General features: G+C 47.5%; 1 protein-coding gene across 6 annotated transcripts in view; it reads left to right on the top strand.

The window, feature by feature from the left end:
- ARHGEF6 (Rac/Cdc42 guanine nucleotide exchange factor 6) overlaps positions 1-14834 on the top strand; it is a 39048-nt gene extending 24214 nt beyond the window's left edge. For 5 of the 6 annotated variants that reach the window (XM_032123760.1, XM_032123763.1, XM_032123764.1 and 2 more), the window contains 11 exons: positions 1385-1531; positions 2395-2481; positions 3468-3546; positions 4418-4551; positions 4833-4958; positions 7790-7810; positions 8630-8723; positions 9832-9921; positions 10615-10714; positions 11544-11598; positions 12517-14834. In XM_032123760.1, the coding sequence (XP_031979651.1) occupies positions 1385-1531; positions 2395-2481; positions 3468-3546; positions 4418-4551; positions 4833-4958; positions 7790-7810; positions 8630-8723; positions 9832-9921; positions 10615-10714; positions 11544-11598; positions 12517-12657 (1074 nt within the window). In that variant the 3' untranslated portion in view covers positions 12658-14834. The remainder of the gene's footprint in view (positions 1-1384; positions 1532-2394; positions 2482-3467; positions 3547-4417; positions 4552-4832; positions 4959-7789; positions 7811-8629; positions 8724-9831; positions 9922-10614; positions 10715-11543; positions 11599-12516) is intronic. The other variant, XM_032123761.1, reaches the window with a different exon arrangement.
- The last annotated feature ends 3465 nt before the right edge of the window (positions 14835-18299 follow it).

Raw genomic sequence — 18299 nt, 5'->3', positions numbered from 1 at the left:
CCCCTTAGCACGACAGATGTCACACGTTTGTGACAGATGCAAGTGTTTAGCAGTGCAGATAAAAGATGGGGAGGAGAAAGTTCATAGAAAACAGGAAAGAGTGATCATGTTACATTTACTAGAAACTCAGCACCCTTTCCATTTATTCTGGAAGCTAATAGGGGAATAACTCATTTAAATTACAAGGTGTCATTAATCTTTAGGAAATCTCGTAAGAGCTGGATGGTTTTACTTGAAATGTGTACTAGGGTGATGAGTAATTTAATGTCATTATGACACAGCTAAAGAGGTTCAGTGTAGATTTGAGGTCAGACAGGCAGAGGTGCCCCTTGTGATGGGCACGTGGTCCTGTTATAGGACCAGGAAGGCTCCCAAGCAAAGGCAGGGAGGAACCAAAGAGCCTGGCGATTCACAGCAGTGCCTCTGCAGAGACTGATGAACTCCTGTGGATTTTATTTGGATTTTTATCCTGGGAACATTGGATTCAGCTACACTTGGGGAACCATCAAAACATACAACAGTTGTAGAACTAGAGTAAGCACCCACAGTTTGGTTCAAATGTGTGTGGTTTCAAACTAGACCCAATGCAGCCTCTCTCTTTGAAGAGCTGGATAGTCAAAGAGTTGGAAAGGAAGAAAATCTCAGTCAGAAAAAGAGTTTGGAAAAAACCAAGCAGTTGGTGAAAACAGCTCTGGTTTGGCTTTGCAGCAATTTTCCCTGTTGGCAGAGGGGTCAGTTAAAGGAAGTTTTGCTTGGATTCGCAGGACCGTCTTTGTCCAGTCAGCACTGTCCTCTCTTGCTGAGAGCTGCTGAGAGACTGGTCACTCCCTAGAGCTTCTCCAGTCCCCAGCTGCCCAGCAGTGGTGCAGTCTTTTCAGTTACAGTGCTTTGAGAATATTCTTTTTTGTACTACTCTACAGCACTGCCCAGTCCTGCTTTTGGGTTCGCAGATTTTGGTTAGAAAATATCTGCCCATCTGACTTGTGGGGACTTTGCAGTGCTACAAGTACAACTCTGCTGTTTGGACAAAATGGGCAAAATCCCTCTAAGCAGTAGCAAAATTAGAGACATTTAACTGTGCAGCTGTCTTGGTTTGGAAATTGTGAACCTAAACTCTCAGAGGTAGAGCTGGTTTGGAAAGAAAAGTTTGCTCAGTGCAGTTTGCAATTTCTTTGACATTTGAATGTAATCATTACTTCATAAATCACTAGGGTGTGATTTTTTAAGAAACTTTGTGTAATGGAGCCAAAGCAAGCTTTCCTGATCCTTGGCACAACCATCCCTGAGCCCACAGGGCTGTGTGAGTGTTGCTGGTGGAACTGCAACTGCAACTGTTGGGTTGGCTCCTGCCCTTCAGCTAACAAAGCTCTGCTGTGATTCCTAGTCGCAATGCCAGGAGCTGAGGAAGAGGAAACAACTCGAGCTGCAAATCCTTTCTGAATCCATCCAGCGCTGGGAAGGAGAGGACATAAAAATGATGGGAAACGTCATCTACATGTCCCAGGTTATGGTGCAGTCTGGGGGAAGTGAGGTGAGTGTAATGTTCCTTCTGCTGGCTAAAGAACTGATGTCTGAATACTCGCTTGCTCCTGGGATAAGTGATGCGAGGCGGCAGCTCCTCTCCTTCCAGGCCACAAACTGGTGACAAATAATGCTGATAAATAATTTTACTTCAGGAAGAGTTGTGCAATGGGGCTGTGCACATCTTTGAAGTGAGTCAGGCACCCCGTAGGTTTAGCTTCAGGCCTTTGGTGACACACTTTTCAAGCAAAAGAAGTATCTCAGTGTCATATAGCACATTAATTTCCCTCTTTCTCCCCTGTGACTTACTCTGAGAAATGGGAGTGACTAGAAAGTGTCCTATGCCCAGCACAGGGGCTGCTTTGATGCTGCACCCCAGAGCTGACTGTGCTTTGGAACTAACTGGAGTGATTCTTGTCCTACTGGTCCTAATGCATCGCACCGGTGCCTGCCACAGACCTTCCTCAGTGGTGCTAAAGGCATGTGTGCTGCATGCTCGATGTGGGAAAGTTCCTGTTAGCACTGAATTGCTTGCTGTAGCAACTTTTCCCTGGGAAGGGAAGCCCTGTAAAACAAACCTGTGCAGCATCTAGTCCCAAAAGTCTTTCTTGTTTGGGATGTGAGATGCTGGGGGACATAAGGCCCTCTGAGGCACTCTACAATGATTGGAAGAGGATTAGCAGGATGCAGACAAAAATCTATGCAGGGAAAACTGGTACATAAATGAGATGCTGTAAAGAAAAAAAAGCCAGAATAGTTGGTTTGGGGGTGATCTCACAGGCTGTGATTCCAGCTGCAACAGGTTCAGTTTGCTAGAGGCAGGTGCTTGTGATGCACTGCCAACTGGACTAACCTAAGTTCTTATCCCCCCAGGAGAAAGAGGAGCGGTATTTCTTGTTATTTTCCAATGTTTTGCTGATGCTGTCTGCAAGCCCACGGATGAGTGGGTTCATCTATCAGGTAGACATGCTTAGTTTGAAGTTGCAAGGCGTTCGGTGTGAAAAAGGAAATCAGATAGTTCTTATCAAATTCAAGTCCTCTGTGTCCTTCGAACTCTCTGTTGTGATGCAAACACCCCAGGCTGGGAGCCAGGACTTGGCTTTAGGATAGTCAATGCCTTTGTCCTGATAAATGATTAAGCAGCATTTGGTAAGTGAATGCTGTGAAATCAGATAAAAAAAAGGAAAAACCTCAAAACTTTTTGTTCTACCTGCTGTTCTTGAGAGTGGGGTGTGTGTGTGTGTAAGGTGTCCTGACCCAGCTGTAGGGTTTTCACCAGCCAGCTGGCTCTCAGTTTTGTGCCATCTCTGGAAAACATTTATAAAGCCCACTGCAAAGAGCACAAAAATTCCACTCCATGAGGTACTACGTATAACTCTGCATTTCTTGTGTTTTACCATTTTCCATACCATCCAATGGCTGGAATCAGGCTTTTGAGAGCTTGGCTTTTCTCCAGCTGTCTGAAACCATCAATACTGCCAAGAAAAGGATGCTCTTGTTTTGATGTGTCATTTGTCATAGCAAGGGAAATGAGAAAGATATGGGAAATATTTGGCTGGGTTTTCTGACTTGACCCACCAATGGGAGTAAGGTGAGCAGGCAGTTCAGCATGCAAATCAGAGGGACGGGGAAGGCTTTCAGAAAAAAACAGGGGAAATTGATCCTTCTGACTTGACTGTGAAAAAGGTTTGCACTGAATGAAGGGAAAGGGTGGCAGATGAGCCAGGGATGACTCAGTTGTCATGGGAGCCTCATCTCTGGGGTTTGACCTAGTTGTGCAGGGAAATCTAGATCCATACATTAAAGGAGACTCTTCCTGCAGTCTGAAGCCTTCACAAATTAATTTTAAATGGCGATTCCCAAAGAGAAAGGAATCAGCAGAAACAAGCAGAACAACACCTGCTGGGAAGCAGACACAGATGCTGACTGCTCTTCAATTCTCCCAGGGAAAGCTGCCTTTGACAGGAATGACGCTGACAAAGCTGGAAGATGCTGAAGGGAATGAGCACATGTTTGAAATCACAGGTCAGTGGGGCCTTCTGCCTGGGGCTGTCCTCCCAGTCCAAACAACTGTTGCCACTGGAAGTACTGGTCCTCCTTTCCCTAATTCCCCACCATGATCTTCCTCCTGCTCTTTTACCATGTGTTGTCTGAGTTTCTGAGCACCTCTGTCCTGGTTGAGTCAATCTCCTCCCAGTGCCCTGGAGCTCTGCCTCTGGCTGCCTTTGGAGACTGTAGTGTTTCATATGGGACAAATCTCCCGCACCAGTAGCACTGCTCTGCACTGGTGTGCCCTGTCTGCATCCGGTGGCCATCCCTTGTAGCTCTGAGTACCTAATTTATTGACAGATTAATGGTTCTGGTAATCAGGGAGCTTTCCTAGTGTTCCTCCCATTTTCCCCTTCAATTTATCTCATTACTTGTAGGTATATACGGTAATTTCATGCTCAGTGCCTGGGCTGCAGTACAGCTGTTTGTGCTGGTGGTATTTGGTGTCAGGATCCTGTTAATCATGGAAATGTTGTGTTTAATGACCTTTAACATTAAATAATCCTCACACATTCATCTCACCAGTTCCCTTAGCATTTCTTGCAGCTCCCACATTTTCAGTGGTTGGCCTGAGCAGGATGGGCAGTCACATCATCATCGTAGATGAGATGCTTAGGGACATGGTTTAGTGGTGCACCTTGCTGGGTTAATGGTTGGACTTGATGATCTTAGATGTCTTTTCCAACCTTAATGATTCCATGATTCTATCTTTGCCCTGGCCTTTTTGGAGCCACTGGACTGTGCAAACTGAGGAGCCATTTCCTGCTATGCTGAGCTGATCCCACCCTGTGTTTCCACCTGAGTCTCTTCCACTTGCTAAAGACAGTTATTTAACCCTCTGCCACAGGGAACATGATGGAGCGGATCACTGTGTCCTGCAGCACCAGTCAGGACTTGCACGAGTGGCTTGACCACTTGCAAAGGCTGACGAAAGGGACATGCAGCACTGTCTCCAAAACACAGTCCTGGAGCCCTCATTCCGTAAGTGTCACCTCCTGGCCTTTGCTGCCTGGGTTCCTCGCTGCTGCCTGTGCTCTCTGTTTCAGCAGTGTGCCTTGACACTAAGGTAACATGACAGCCGTAAGACACATCCCACAGTTTGGTTTGTAACCATGCTGTGCTTGTACCATTTTACACGTAGCCTGCCCTATTTTTGTTGCAACTTAGATGTCTCAATGTCTCAATGCTTGACCATCCCCCTCCACTTCTCTGCTTTGTTTGGTGGTTAACAGTCTTGGTTTGTTTCTTGTCTATTTTCTCAGACATTTAGTTCAGCTGGGCAGATCCGTGGGCCTCTGGAACCCCCTAAAATCCTCAAGCCCTGGAGCTTGAGCTGCCTCCGCCCTGCTCCTCCACTCAGACCATCAGCAGCGCTGAGTTACAAAGAGGTAATCATCCCACCTGCCTGTGCAGGACCTTCATTTCACACAATCCCTAGACCCTGTGTCCAGGTTTTGTATCCCGTAGCAAGGGCACAGAAATGTAGGATGTTGGGTATGTTGAGAAAAATGACTCTGCCAGTTTGGCCCCAGTCCTGTGATGGATGTTGGTTGCTGTGCCAGGCTTTGTGCTATAAGGGACTCATGAGTATGTGTGTTTGCAGGCTGGATGTTTGCTGTTGGCTGCTGTAGCCAGCACCTTCAGCTGCTGGATGTCACCGTCCCACATCTGGGTGTCCCATTGAGCCCTGTCCTTTGGCAGTGCCATGGCGGAGCTGCCTCCTCTCCTCCTCCTGCCTTGGTCTGAGCTTGGTCTTGGCAGGACAGAGGCCTGCTCCCTGCTGGAATGTGTTCCAGCTCCAGCTGTAGCAGTAGCTCAGTGATAGAGGATTGAGAAGCAATACTGCGCCACGAGGAAGAGGAAAAACACCTGCCCGTGTTTCTTGTGTCTTCCACCCTGTTTTGGTGGCTGGAACAGGATGTGGGGCTTGACCCTCCTTTGCCACCCACCTGAGTGTTATACAGCAAGGTCCTGCTGGGAGGCAGCAGTCCAAGTGATGGCTTCCCCTGCAGAAATCCCAGCCTGGGAGCTGGGAGGTGGTGTGGGAAAACCCAAAATACAGCCTAGCTCTGATTCTCACCCTGCACCACAACTGTAGTGCTCTCCTTCCCCACCTCATGTTAAATTTTTGGGATTACTCACCAGTACCTCAGGTAACGTTCCCCTTACTGAGTGAGCACTCTGGATCTGAGTCAGCTGCCTTTCTTCGTACAGCAGCCCTGGGAGGGTCACTGCCCCAACGAGGATGGGGTCAGGGATGGGGGCTTGGACCCCCTCAGCCCTCCCAGCACTTAGGGATGGAGAGTCTGGCAGCTGGCAGGGCTGTGAGTCTGCTGCTCCAGGTAGAGACTTTATGTAGCCTCATTGCATCTTGTTGCATTTATTTCTTAGAATTTGTAAAGTAACGCATTTCAGTCTGGGAATTAAAGTGTTTAAATACCAACTGAGCAGACTGAAAATGATCCATAATCTTTGCATGTTCCAAATTCCTAATGAATCCTAAATGATTTCTTGCTTGCGTGGTGAATTAAAAATATAGGTAGAGGCTTGAGGTAGAAGAGAAATTTTTCTGTGGGAAAAACCACAGATTGAGTGATATCATTAATACCACGGTCCTTTGCAGTTTGTCGTCCCCTGCCACCCATAGCAGGAATTAAACTCTGTGTCAAAACCAGGGCAGAGGTTTCTGCCACAGAGGCCTAGCCAACAGTGAGTCCCAAGGGACTGGATGCTGGATGGTATCCTGCGAGGTGTCATAGGACCAAAAATGTGGCTTCCATGGGAACAAGCTGTGCTGACCATGTTGGTGGAAACCTAAAGGCCAACGTGTCCAGAGTTGGGCAGGCACAGCCTGGTACCCGGCCAGTCCAGGCTGAGCCTGTGGAGAGACTCATGGACACGAGCCTGTGGAGAGACTCATGGACACAAGCCTGCGGAGAGACTCATGGACACAAGCCTGCGATGACAGATGGGAAATAAGTTTGGTTGTTGGCCCAAGCAGATCCACATCTACCTCATCCCTCCCTCTGGGGTGTTTAATGACTAAACACTATCCCTATTTCACTGTATTTTAATTTTTTAAATTTAAAGTAGAGCACAAAATAAACAATGCTAACAGCTCCGTGCAAGCACCTTCCTATAATGAAGATTTAATGAAGGAATACAAATTTCAAAGGTTATTTGCAGGGAAGTGAGTGGGAGAGTTTGATTAAAAGATTAGAGATTTTCAGATATCCAGTGTTACTTTACTTGTCTTGTCATAGTGTAGGACGGGATGGCACAGTCTTGTGCATTTCCTTGTACCCAGCTGTGCTCAGGAAACCCCAGACCCTGCTTGTGTACTGCACATCACCCTTGCTATTTCCATTGAAATTGGGTCATTTTCCTGTTCTCTTTCCAGTGGTAATTTGAAATGACAGAACAGATAAGTTCCGTATGTAAAGTGCTGTGTCTGGATTCAGTTTAGCAAAGGGAAAAAGATTTACAGATCATTTCTTCTACTGCTTTTTTTTTTAACTGGCTTCTTTGCATCAGGTGAAGGCTTTATAACATCAGGGTTCATGACTTTGCTGGGCAGACCTGCAGGAGAGCCAAGTGGCTCCCTGGATCAAGCATCCCTGGGATGGCATCCAGGGATTGGGCCCTCCACAGGATGTGCAGGAAGCTCCCCGTCCCTGCCAGTGGAGCAGGGAGGTATTGCAGTGCTGATGCCTGATGGCATGGTCAGGTCTTCAGTGAGGATGGCAGGTCCTCTTTGAGAAGATGGAATCCTAGGTGATTGTCACCAGGGTGGGCAGAGCATCCTGGCATCCTGACTAGGCTGGGTTGAGGCCCTCAGGACTGGTGTTGAGCACAGACCCCGAGCGACCCCTGGGGCTTGGAAGGAGCCAGGCACATGGAGCTCCTGTGGTTGTAAGCACCAGTTTAGACAACCAACATCCACAAACACCCAACTACTAACCGAGGAGGCATGTTCTCTGTGTGTTTAGAGTGTATTAATGCCCACTCACCCTGCATCTCACATGTAAATTTTCCATTTTGCATGACATGGTGCTCCTTTGCATGTTGATAGTGCTTTAAAACCAGTACAGAGGGTGTGCTGCATTAATCACAGGACTAACATTGAAATGTGTTTCAGAATTGTGGATTTAATGGACTTGATGATAAAAATCATCAGTCTCTCACACTCATCTTCTCTTTCTTTGCATATTCATTGTAGAGGATGTCTTATATCTTAAAGGTAAGGGTAGATACATCTCTTTGGCTTGTCGTGGCACAGAACGCTTGTTCCTGTTCCTGCTCCTGCTTCTTGTGCTTGCATGACCCTAATCTTGCCTTGTTGTATCTGTAAGTTATTGTCAGAGTCAGTAGCAACTGGCAAATATATTTTGAGATAAGTCTCAGAAAGGATTTAGTATTGTGGTACTTAAACCTCCTGGCATGCCTCTTCTCCTGCTTTACATCTTTATTGCATGTAACCTACTAGTACACTAATTCTCTCCAAATCAGCAAGACTTTTAACTAAGTGAAGGAGAAAAAAACTTGTGTTTCTTACTCATGGAGTCATAGCAAACACTAACTTTGTATGTGTTTGTCTGTTCTCTGTGTATATGTGTGTGTGGGATTTATACTCTCAAATTGTGGACATTTAGAAGCAGAGCTATTTGCCAACTCTTTTATATTAGAAATCGAGTCAATGGAATAAACCACATTTTAGGGTTTTCTAGCACAGATGACAGAGTTGGTAAGCAGACTAAAAGTGCTATCAATGTATTTGAATTCTCTGGCTAAAGGATTTTAGAGCAGAGTTGAATTTACTAAAGGAGCCTGTCCTGGCCCAAACCTGCAGGTGCAATTCCCACTGCTGTTCCAGGGAGCAGTGGGTCACAACTGGCACATGTGAAGGGCAAAACCCATCATTCTCCCCAACTTTGTCATTGTCTGCTTTACAGTTCTCTAACATGTTGTGTGTAGCATGGGTAGCTACACCCAGCTGTGCTGCTCCCCTGTCCCAGCTGCCTTTGATTCTGGTTAAACACAAGAGTCTATTTCTCTGTAGGATTCCAGCAAAAGTCCAAAAACAATGAAGAAGTTTCTTCCAAAAAGGAAAACTGAGAGAAAACCATCCGATGAAGAATTTGTTATTCGGAAAAGTAAGTTTTGTCCAGAGAAGCTGTGGTTGCCCCATCCCTGGAAGTGTTCAAGGCCAGGTTGGATGGGGCTTGGAGCAACCTAGTCTAGTGGAAGGTGTCCCTGCCCGTGGCAGGGATTGGGACTAGATGATCTTTAACCCCAACCATTCTGTGATTCTATTTTTCTTTTGTTTCTGGAGATTTCTGTGTTCTCAGTGATCTCCATGGGACTTCGAGAACACCCTTTCTTGCAGTGCAGGATGTGACAGGAGGCTCTTACTGTAAGCCTATGTGCTCCTGAACACAGGAGGCTTCTGGAAGTGCACTGGTCCTCAGCCTCTGACAGATCCTTCCTCCCCGCCCAGTTATGACTGCCAGACATGTCACCACCCTCCTTGTGATTGCTAGCACAGGGTCATGGGTTGTGGGTGGTCTTGTTCTGGGTATGAAGCCAAGGAACTACTTCCAAGTAGTTAAAAACTGCATTAAAACTGCACATCAAGAGTCACCAAAATATGTCTGACAGCTCGGACAAACCCTTACCTGGCCATGCCAGCAGGTCCTAGAACAGTTTCCATGGGGAATTAGGAAACAAAAAGGTCCCCATCCCAACAGGGGTGTTCACCTGCAAAGAGGGGTGTCCTGACAGCTCCCTAAAGCCCACTTGGGACACTCCTTGGGAGCTTTACATGGAAGGCCATGGTCACCCAGCCATGGTGAAGCTCCACGACTAGCTCTCTCCCTTGAGAAGACAGCACTGAGTGGAGGCTGGAAATTAACACTTTGTATTTCCAAGTCCTGCTCTGGTGCTGCTGTACCAGACCCCTGACATTAGGGTTTTGCCTGCCCATCTCCCAGTGCTGCCTGCACCCAAAGTAGGGCAAAAAACTCCCTGAGTTTTGCCAAGATGAGCAACTAGAGATGAGTTTTCACACCATTTGGTCATGGCGCTTGATGCCACTAGGGCCAGAAAATGCAAAGGACCTCGAAAGGGATTGGACAGTGTCCCAGAGACAGTCAGCCAAAGAAACAGCACAATCTCTTAAGGGGCTTGGGTACAAAGACTGGGAGAGACAAGGCCAGAGTACCTTGCTTTTTTGTGCCTGCTGTTGTTTGCAATGTTTTACAGGTACTGCTGCGCTGGAGGAGGATGCTCAGATCCTGAAAGTGATCGAGGCATACTGTACTGGGGCAGGCTTCCAGCAAGCTCTCAGCTCAGGTGGGCGCACAACCACGTTATTTAGCTCCTACTCTGCCCACAACACTGATAACCCCTCTGGGAAAAAACAGATGTTGCATCATACAGCAATGAGACTCATGCTAGGAAACTGTGTAGTGTTCAGTCTTCGAGATAAGGGAGCTTCATCTGCCTAGTGGTTTAGTTGCCATTGTTTTTCTTCTAAACACAGAGAATGAAGCAGGTAGGAGGGCAGATGAGACTGCTATTTCACCAGTGATTACCTGATGGTAATCTCAGGTTGCTTATAGCTTTAGAAAGGAAGCATGAATATTATCTCTCAATCAGCTGCGTGTTTAAGAACAACCTGCTTCATAGGAAGCTATCTAACATCTTCAGCTCTGGAAGTAAAACTATCATTGCTGGTGAGATGTCAGATTAAATCACTGAACTGTCAAATAATGGTACACAGAAAAAAGGGAGGCCATGGTTCTTTGGGGAGCTCTTGACCCTAGTTGAATGGTTTCATTTATAAGTCGTGACATAACTTCAGATGCAATGAGTACTCTTGAAAATTTTCCACTTTCTGCTGTAGCTCTGGGTTGGTGGGATGCAGCTGACATCTCCAGCCTGCCCCAGGTTGATGGTGGAGCAGGAAGAGCTTCTGTCTGATGTAGCATGGGCACCAGGGAAGATTACCCCTTTTTCTGCCTGATGAATAATTCTTGTACACAGGGTCCCGTAAAGACTCCATCCCCCAAGTCCTTCTTCCTGAAGAAGAGAAAATCATCATAGAGGAAACACGAAGCAATGGCCAGACAGTCACGGAGGAAAAGTAAGTGTAGCTGCTCTCCACTTGCAGACAGATCCCTGTGTCATTTTTTGGAATGGCATTAAGAACCAATGCCCTGTCCCCACAGAGGAGCAGGGCTGGTGTCATTGACTCCTACCTTAGTTCTGGCAAAGAACCACCAGACAATTTCAACCGCTATTTTGTCCCTTTTAAGGACAGAGCCGCCTTCCCAGCTGTCCTGACGTGGCTGTATCCCTCTGGGCATCTGGATCCCCAGTTTATGGCTTATCCAGGTGTAGGATAATGGGGTCAGCGGGGACAGAACCAAGCAAGTGGCTCTTATTTTCTTATTTTTTTAGCTACTGATGTACTGGGCTGCTGCTGCCCCTCGGGAGCCTGCCTGGCACCTGCCTGTGAGTGCTCCCAGCCTGTACTGTAACTTCTGCATCTGTATGGCTGTGTTGAGCCTTTCCCTTTCCAACCCAGTCAGTGTGTTCCTTTCATGGTTGATTTGTTGCAGCACAACCTCAATGAATCAAGGCTACTTTACAAAAGATGCTCAGGCATTTCTACCTTTAAAGTCATTGTTATTTATTGCCATAGCATAAACAAGGAAGCCAAAGCCACAGACCTTTGCCAATAACTCAAAGCAGAACAAGGTATTGAGGTTTGAGAAAAGAGCTCTGAGTTTTGGAGCAGTGGCCTATAAATGCTGCTGGGCTGTGTTTCCAGAGTCCCCTCACAGGCAGCAGCTTGATGCTCGGGAAGCAGAATCTGGATGCAACTTCCCTGTCAGCACCTCCCATGCTGTCACTGTTTTCCAGCACTCCAACTCTTCTTATTTCTTTTTTTTTTTCAATTTTTTTTTCAGAAGCCTTGTTGACACAGTTTATGCACTGAAAGATGAAGTCAAAGAGCTGAAGCAGGTAATTTGGGTGGGATTGTTTGTACTGGGAGTTGAGTGAAAGCCAACCAATCTGTGCTGGGTCATCTTCAGCTGGTCGGTGCCAGGAAAAGTCTTACTGATCCTGGTCCAATCTTGCAAATTCCTGAATGAGAATTAGTTTTCTTCTGATTTACCTCTCTGAATCACAGAATCATAGAATTGTTAAGGTTGGAAAAGACCAGTGAGATCATGGAGTCCAACCATCAACCCAGCACCACCAGCATGTTCACCACTAAAGCATGTCCTGGAGGGGCCATACCCACACATTCTATGAACACTCCCAGCAATGGTGACTCCACCACTTCCCTTGGCAGACTGTTCCAGTGTTTGACAACCCTTTCCTTGAAGAAACTTTTCCTAATATCTGATATAAACCTGCCCTGGCACAGCTGGAGACCACTTCCTCATCCTCCATGCTTGAGTGCCAGAGACAGCAAGAGGGAAGGAGTAGTTGGTCTTTGTGGTAACATGAAGCTTTCCCTCCATTCCAAAAGCTCTTTCAACTTGACTGTTCATTTTATAGGGGTCTGGTGGACACCAGTTCTTGTGGACTCAGAGGAAATATGTCCTCTTCCCTCCAGTCCCAAGTCTGGAGGTGGGAGAAACCACCGCAGGAGAACAGGGTTCTTCAACCCAAGCTAAAATTAGGTTTCCAGGAGGATGTTTCTGCCTGCCCAAAGTCAGGGAACTTCTGTGCAGGTCTTTGAGGTAGTAAGGGTCTGTTTGGGTTACTTGTGGTCTGATCCACTTACAGTCTACATCCTCACGAAGTCCTATCAAATGTCCCTGTTATTTCATCACCTCTGAGGCATCAGGCAGCAGATGCATGGAAGTACCTCACTGCATAAAGTGCATGGGCATTAACCGCATCTTTATTCCTTTGTTTTTCACCTTGCAGGAAAACAAAAGGATGAAACAGTGTTTGGAAGAAGAGCTTAAATCCAGGAAGGACTTGGAGAAGCTGGTGAGAAGGCTGCTGAAGCAGACAGATGAGTGTGGCAGGGAGGACACTGGGCGCAAGTCATCCCTGATCGCCTGAATTCGTGGAGAAGCTGCAGGCAGTGGTGTGTGACCTCAGGTGTTTCTTTGGGAAGTGGAACTGGATCCTTTGCCTCTTCTTGCTCCTTATTTTGTTGGTTTGGGGTATTTTGTTACCAAAAAAAAAAAAAAAGTCATAGAGAAAAAAAAATAGTTTTTCTTCCATCCAGTAAGGAAATAAAGCAGAAACAATCAATCACAGCTGAACCAGTAAGCAAGCGGTCCATGATTCACAATTCATCTGCAGCAACTAATACCTCATTGTACCTGCTACTGGGAGCAAATACAAACTCTGCTAGTGACTGCTGCTCACAAAGGCTCGGGCAGCAGTTTCCTAGAAGAAGCTTAAGCACTTTTTAATGCTTTCATTCTTTCCAAAAGCACCGGTACCTATTTATTGAATGAAAACATTATTGAGGTGGCATTGAGCAGAAACCAAAAAAGCACCATGCTCCTCTTTTCAGATAGTCACAACGGGGGAAGCTTTTCCCATCTATCTTCTTTTTCCCCATTAGTTGACTGTAGCGAACTAGAGCCCAGCAATACTGTGGTTCCTGTGTGGCCTTGATACTGATTAAAATGTGCAATTAACATGAAGACATTTGAACTCCTTGGGGAAGCCAGATCTGGAGCACCTGTCAGAGCGCATAGGAAGGTATTTTGCACAGTGCTGCCTCCTTACAGCTCATGATTAGCACAACAGGTAACTGCTGTTCTGTCCCCCATCCCTTTTCTTATGCATGATGTAGAATTCCTACCCCCTGCTTTGTTTTCACATCGAGTGTCCAGGTATCCTAGGAGATTATAATTTTGCTGTGCTTCTTCTTGCAGGACATGCTTTTCTCTGTATGAAATGTAAACATTGCTTGACAACAAAAAACAACCCCAAATGTGCTGGTCCCCTGCTCCCTTCTGCCCATGTTAGGCTCTCCATCGCTCCTTCCCAAGGGTTGGGAATGTAGCCAGCGGCCACTTCTCCCCACACCACCCCAAAGCGGCTTTCTGCTAGGGAAAAGGAACTTTCTCTTGTGATAGGGAAGGTATTTATGCTTTGACAAGAGCTGGAACGCTCCTGGGGCAAGGATGTGCAACACCCTCACGGATCCCTGCACAGTTCCTCGACCACAGCACACAGGCAACATGCATATGTATCAGCTCTCCTTATCTTACTTGGTGTTATACCTTAGTTTAGAACTGATGTTTTTCTTCCTTCCTTAACAGCTTTATAAAAATAACTCTCTGTTAAAGTTAACGTGTCTTATTTATCTCACAGGGCAGCATGGTCCCAGGGTGTGCAGAGGCACCACAGCTTGTTACAGTCACACCATTATGTTGGTTGTGAAGGACATAACAGAGGCAATAATTACAACTCCCTCCTTGCCATTAAAATTTAGCCAGGACATTGCAAATGGTGTTTTGGGAGATGTAGACTCCAAAATATCTCGAGTGTAATAAGAAACCCTCTTTAAGCTGTTTCTAGGGCAAAACAGAGGTCTGGCTACGTTTGCCATCCCCAGAGCATCCCAGCCAGATGGCAGCTCCCCACATCCCTGCCTGGGCACACAGTTGAGTGGTTTGGTCAGCAGTCAAGTCTGCTGTGCTTGTGGATCGTTTTCCAGGAGCAGAACTTTTGCTACATGTACTGCTGCTCTGGGAGGCCATGCGCAGACCCCTCACTACTGCCTGGCCTTGCCACCTGCCCAAAGCTGGGTTGGGGACTAGGCTGCTGACGTGCAGAACAAACCAGGAGCCACTGACACTCCAGGGAGAGGGTAGAAATGTGTCTTTGCTGCCCCCAGGCTCAGTTGAAACCCGTACTGTATACATATGCATGTTTGTGAGATGTAATGTGATGGAGGGCACACTGGGACTTTTTGGATCAAGCATTTGTCAAGAGCTAGAAGCCAAAAAAAGACAAGAAAATAAAAAGGAAAAGAAGCCATGCCAGATGGACAGCAATGTTTGCATATTTACTTTGTTTACAGCGCTTTGTAAATAGGTTCCAGTGAGTCTGTCTTTAGATGGATGTGTGTCAGCTGCCTTCCAGTGTATCTTTGTCACATAGGTTTATTTAGTGTAACGACTTATGCAAGTTCAACTTTTCTAACATGTTTTTATTTTGAACAGTTTTTTAATTGACATTTTCAACAAATAAAGAAGGATAAAAGTCGCTTCTTAGCCCTTGGTGCTGCTTCCTGTGTTTTCTGCCGTGAAAGCAAAGCCAGTGCTTGCTCTGGGCATCACTGATTTGCTCAGAATGCCATGGCAGCATCATCCTTCTCTGATTTACTGGTGGGTTTACTGGTGTGAAAGGTGATGCTGGCACTTCGGCTGTTGCTCCCACCATCACCCAGACCTGCAGCAGGCCAAGGGCACCTGGTCCCAGGACAGGAGATGCATTTCCATCCCTTAAGCCCCACATGCACTCTGTTCACAAGGATGCTTTATGGAGAACTGGCTGCTCTGCTGCACCAGGCAGTTGCTGTAGATAAGTGACTTCCTGCCTGCTTGAAATTTTATGTTTTTTTAGTTAGTGTTTTTTCTGGCAATTAGGCGTGGTGACAGGATTTCCTTTGGTCTACCACCATTTGGACAAGACGTCTCCTGCAGGCTGGGGTTTTTTTTAACTCTTTGATAGAGACATGCCACGGTCTCAGCCCACAGCAGAAGTAGAGGATCAAACGCAGCAGGGCTGGACCCTGCTCTCCCTCCCCAAACACAGCACTCAGAGTGGGAAAAAGAACAAGAGAAAAAAGAAACACTAGCCTTGGGTGCATCATGGGAAAACACTGAAGTCCAAAACTGCCAGAAGGCAGGGTTAGATGGGATATTAGAAAGAGATTCTTCCCTGTGAGGGTGGTGAGGCCCTAGCACAGGTTGCCCAGAGAAGCTGTGTCTGCCCCATCCCTGGAAGTGTTCCAGGCCAGGTTGGGTGGGGCTTGGAGCAACCTGGTGTCTATATATATATGTATAGCTGGTTTTTTTTAAAAGTGAGCTCAGTGTGTATTAAACCATGCAAACACCTCTCCCAGCAAATGACCATGCTGCTGTTTGTTCCTGCTGCTGCTCATCCATGACCCCCTGTGCCGGTCCTGCTGATGTGCCCCACAAACTCATCACCCTCTCAACCCCTTCTTAACTCAGAAAGAACAAAAATCAGTTTGGAAACTGTAAAATCCACAGCCTGAGGACTGGCATAGAGGCCTCACATCAAGGGAGAAATCAGTATTTTGACGACCTTTAAACTTTCCATGGGGAGAGGAAACCATGCCAGCTACAGCAACGGGCAGGGCTGTGGGAGACGGACAGAGCTGGATGGCAGCAATTGCATCTCGTCCCCTCCTACATGCTACTTCACATCTGAATCCCATGGGCTATTTTTGGTAAGTCAAGAAACAGAGGCAAGGAACAAAAGCCCTGAGAAAGGCAGCGGTGTGGGCAGGGGCTAGGGTTGGTCAGGCCGCCCACAGGCAGGGGAGGTGACAGTTGGCATCTGCTGCTCTTGCTGCAGACTTTATGGACTCGTTTTATGACTATTTTTCTCCTTCCCTCTTTAATTGTTTTCCCCAATCATGCAATTTGCAGCTCCTGGATCCCTGCTCAGTGATTTGGGCTGGGGATCACAGCCCAGCCCAAGGTCTCTGGCAGGTGCTCCTGGCCACTGAGGCTGGGGGCTGCAGGAGGTTTCAAAGTGTGCACTGTTCACAGGTTTTCCTTGCCTGTGATGAGCAGGTTTTCCACTCCTGGAGGTTTTTGGCCACACACGTGCTCCTCACAGTTCTCTCCTCCCCATCTACTTGCTCCCAACCCCTCCCCCAGTCTCAGACTATCCCAGTTTGCACCGTCTTTGGTTTCTCCTGTAGCTTCCACCAGCACTCCCACCGTGACCGAGCAATTCCACCTCCCCTGTGGAGGTTTGTGGCTCTTCAGGGAGGCCAGCACTTCCTCCAGGAGCCTGGCCCAAGGGCTGGCTGTGTTTCAGCAGCAGCAGGGATATGGCTGGACCCACACCACTGCGAGGTACTGTGGGAGTCAGCAGCTGCCCAGCCCCACACGCAGCATGTGCAGCATCCATTCCGCTGCTCCAAAGCAGAGACATCCCTGCAGGCTCCATGACCGTAGGACAGAGGAATAATCCTCTTTCAGTCAGGTGTCCTAAATCCCCTTAAAACTAGTCCCCACCCCTCTCTTCCACAGCTGTGCTGGGGGCTTCAGCACCTGTGCCTCACTACCCTCCCAGGACAGGGGCTCCTTTCTTCCTTCTCCTTCCAAAATGTCCCTAGTGCTGCCTGGCCCTGGCACCTCAACATGCCCCAAGGAACATGGTGGAATGACTGCCCCTGGAGGCTGCTGGGACTGGCTTTCCCCAGGGTGACCCCCAGTGCCACCCCACTGCCCTCTTAGTCCCCAGACCCCAAGCAGGATCCTGTGAAATCTCAGCCTGGGGCTGGGAAGGGTGAGCGGTGTTCAAAACGTACAGAGCCATCTATGTCTTAATTCATAAATTGTATTAATTGTGGGGTGACTGGTGGAAGAAACCCCACACTGTGGAAGGGGGAACCACAAACACTGAATTATGCTGCAGAACACAGCTACAGCCATGCACAGTCCTCTGGCACACAGTCTCTCTGGTTAAAAATATAAGATGGGTTTAGTTAAATAAATAGTCTTTATACAAGATGTCATACAAGAGTGGTTCATCCCCTAAAAAAGTTAGGCAGTTTTGGAGAACAACGAAAAATACTTATTGTATTATAGTGGAACCAGACAGTCTCTGAGCTCTACTGACTTTGGAGGGGGCTGTGCTGGGCACTCAGCTCCGCAATGAGCTGTGCAAAGAATGCCCCTTCTGTCCCACAGTGGTGGCATTTGGGCACCGTGTTAGGACTAGACCTGCAGCTTGCAGCACAACAAAGCCTAAAGACTGTCCAAATCTGGAAGCTCTTCCATTTCCAAACCTGTTGGCTTCCAGGATTATTTCTAAACTTTGGCACTCTAAGTGTGACCTGTACAACCAAAAACCCCAGGCCTGTCACCTTTATCATCTTCAAATGCATTTTTTAAATGCTGCATCAACATCCTTGTGCCCTGCTCACCTTCCCTGCAGGCCATGCTGGAGAATAGGGTTGGGAAGACCCTAGTGTGCGGTGTCACCCAGGTACCCCCTGCCCAAGAAGGGTCCTGCCTGTCTGCACAGTCCTACTGTCCTGGAGCTCCAGGACAAGTGCCACTGTGGACACAACCTCACTGAGGACAGCCAGAAGATGCTCTGCACATGTGCTTTGGAGGGAAGAAGCAGCTGGTCCTGCCACCCCCGTGCTTTCCTGGTCCTTCTCCTTGGATAGGTGGGGTCTCAGGAGAAGATGCAGCTCCAGTTTTGATGGTGGTACCCAGTGCCCCTTCCACAGGGGAGTGAAACAGTCCACAGGCAAAGGTTCCTCTGCCTGCAGAGGCAGGAGGACAGTCTGGTGAGCAGATTCAGGTCACCAAGAGCAGACCACCACTGGTGCCCTCCCCTCTCTCTGCCTTGAAATCTGGAGTCCTCCCTTGGCCACCAGTCACCTCTCTGGTGTAGAGCGATTGTCACCAAGTATGAACCTAGCCAAGGCAGTGCCACCCTGAGGAGTTGAGTGGTTGAGTTTC

Source organism: Corvus moneduloides, chromosome 14 (genome assembly GCF_009650955.1).
Source record: "Corvus moneduloides isolate bCorMon1 chromosome 14, bCorMon1.pri, whole genome shotgun sequence".
NCBI classification, from domain to species: Eukaryota; Metazoa; Chordata; class Aves; order Passeriformes; family Corvidae; genus Corvus; species Corvus moneduloides.
This window is presented reverse-complemented; position numbering and strand designations above follow the sequence as displayed.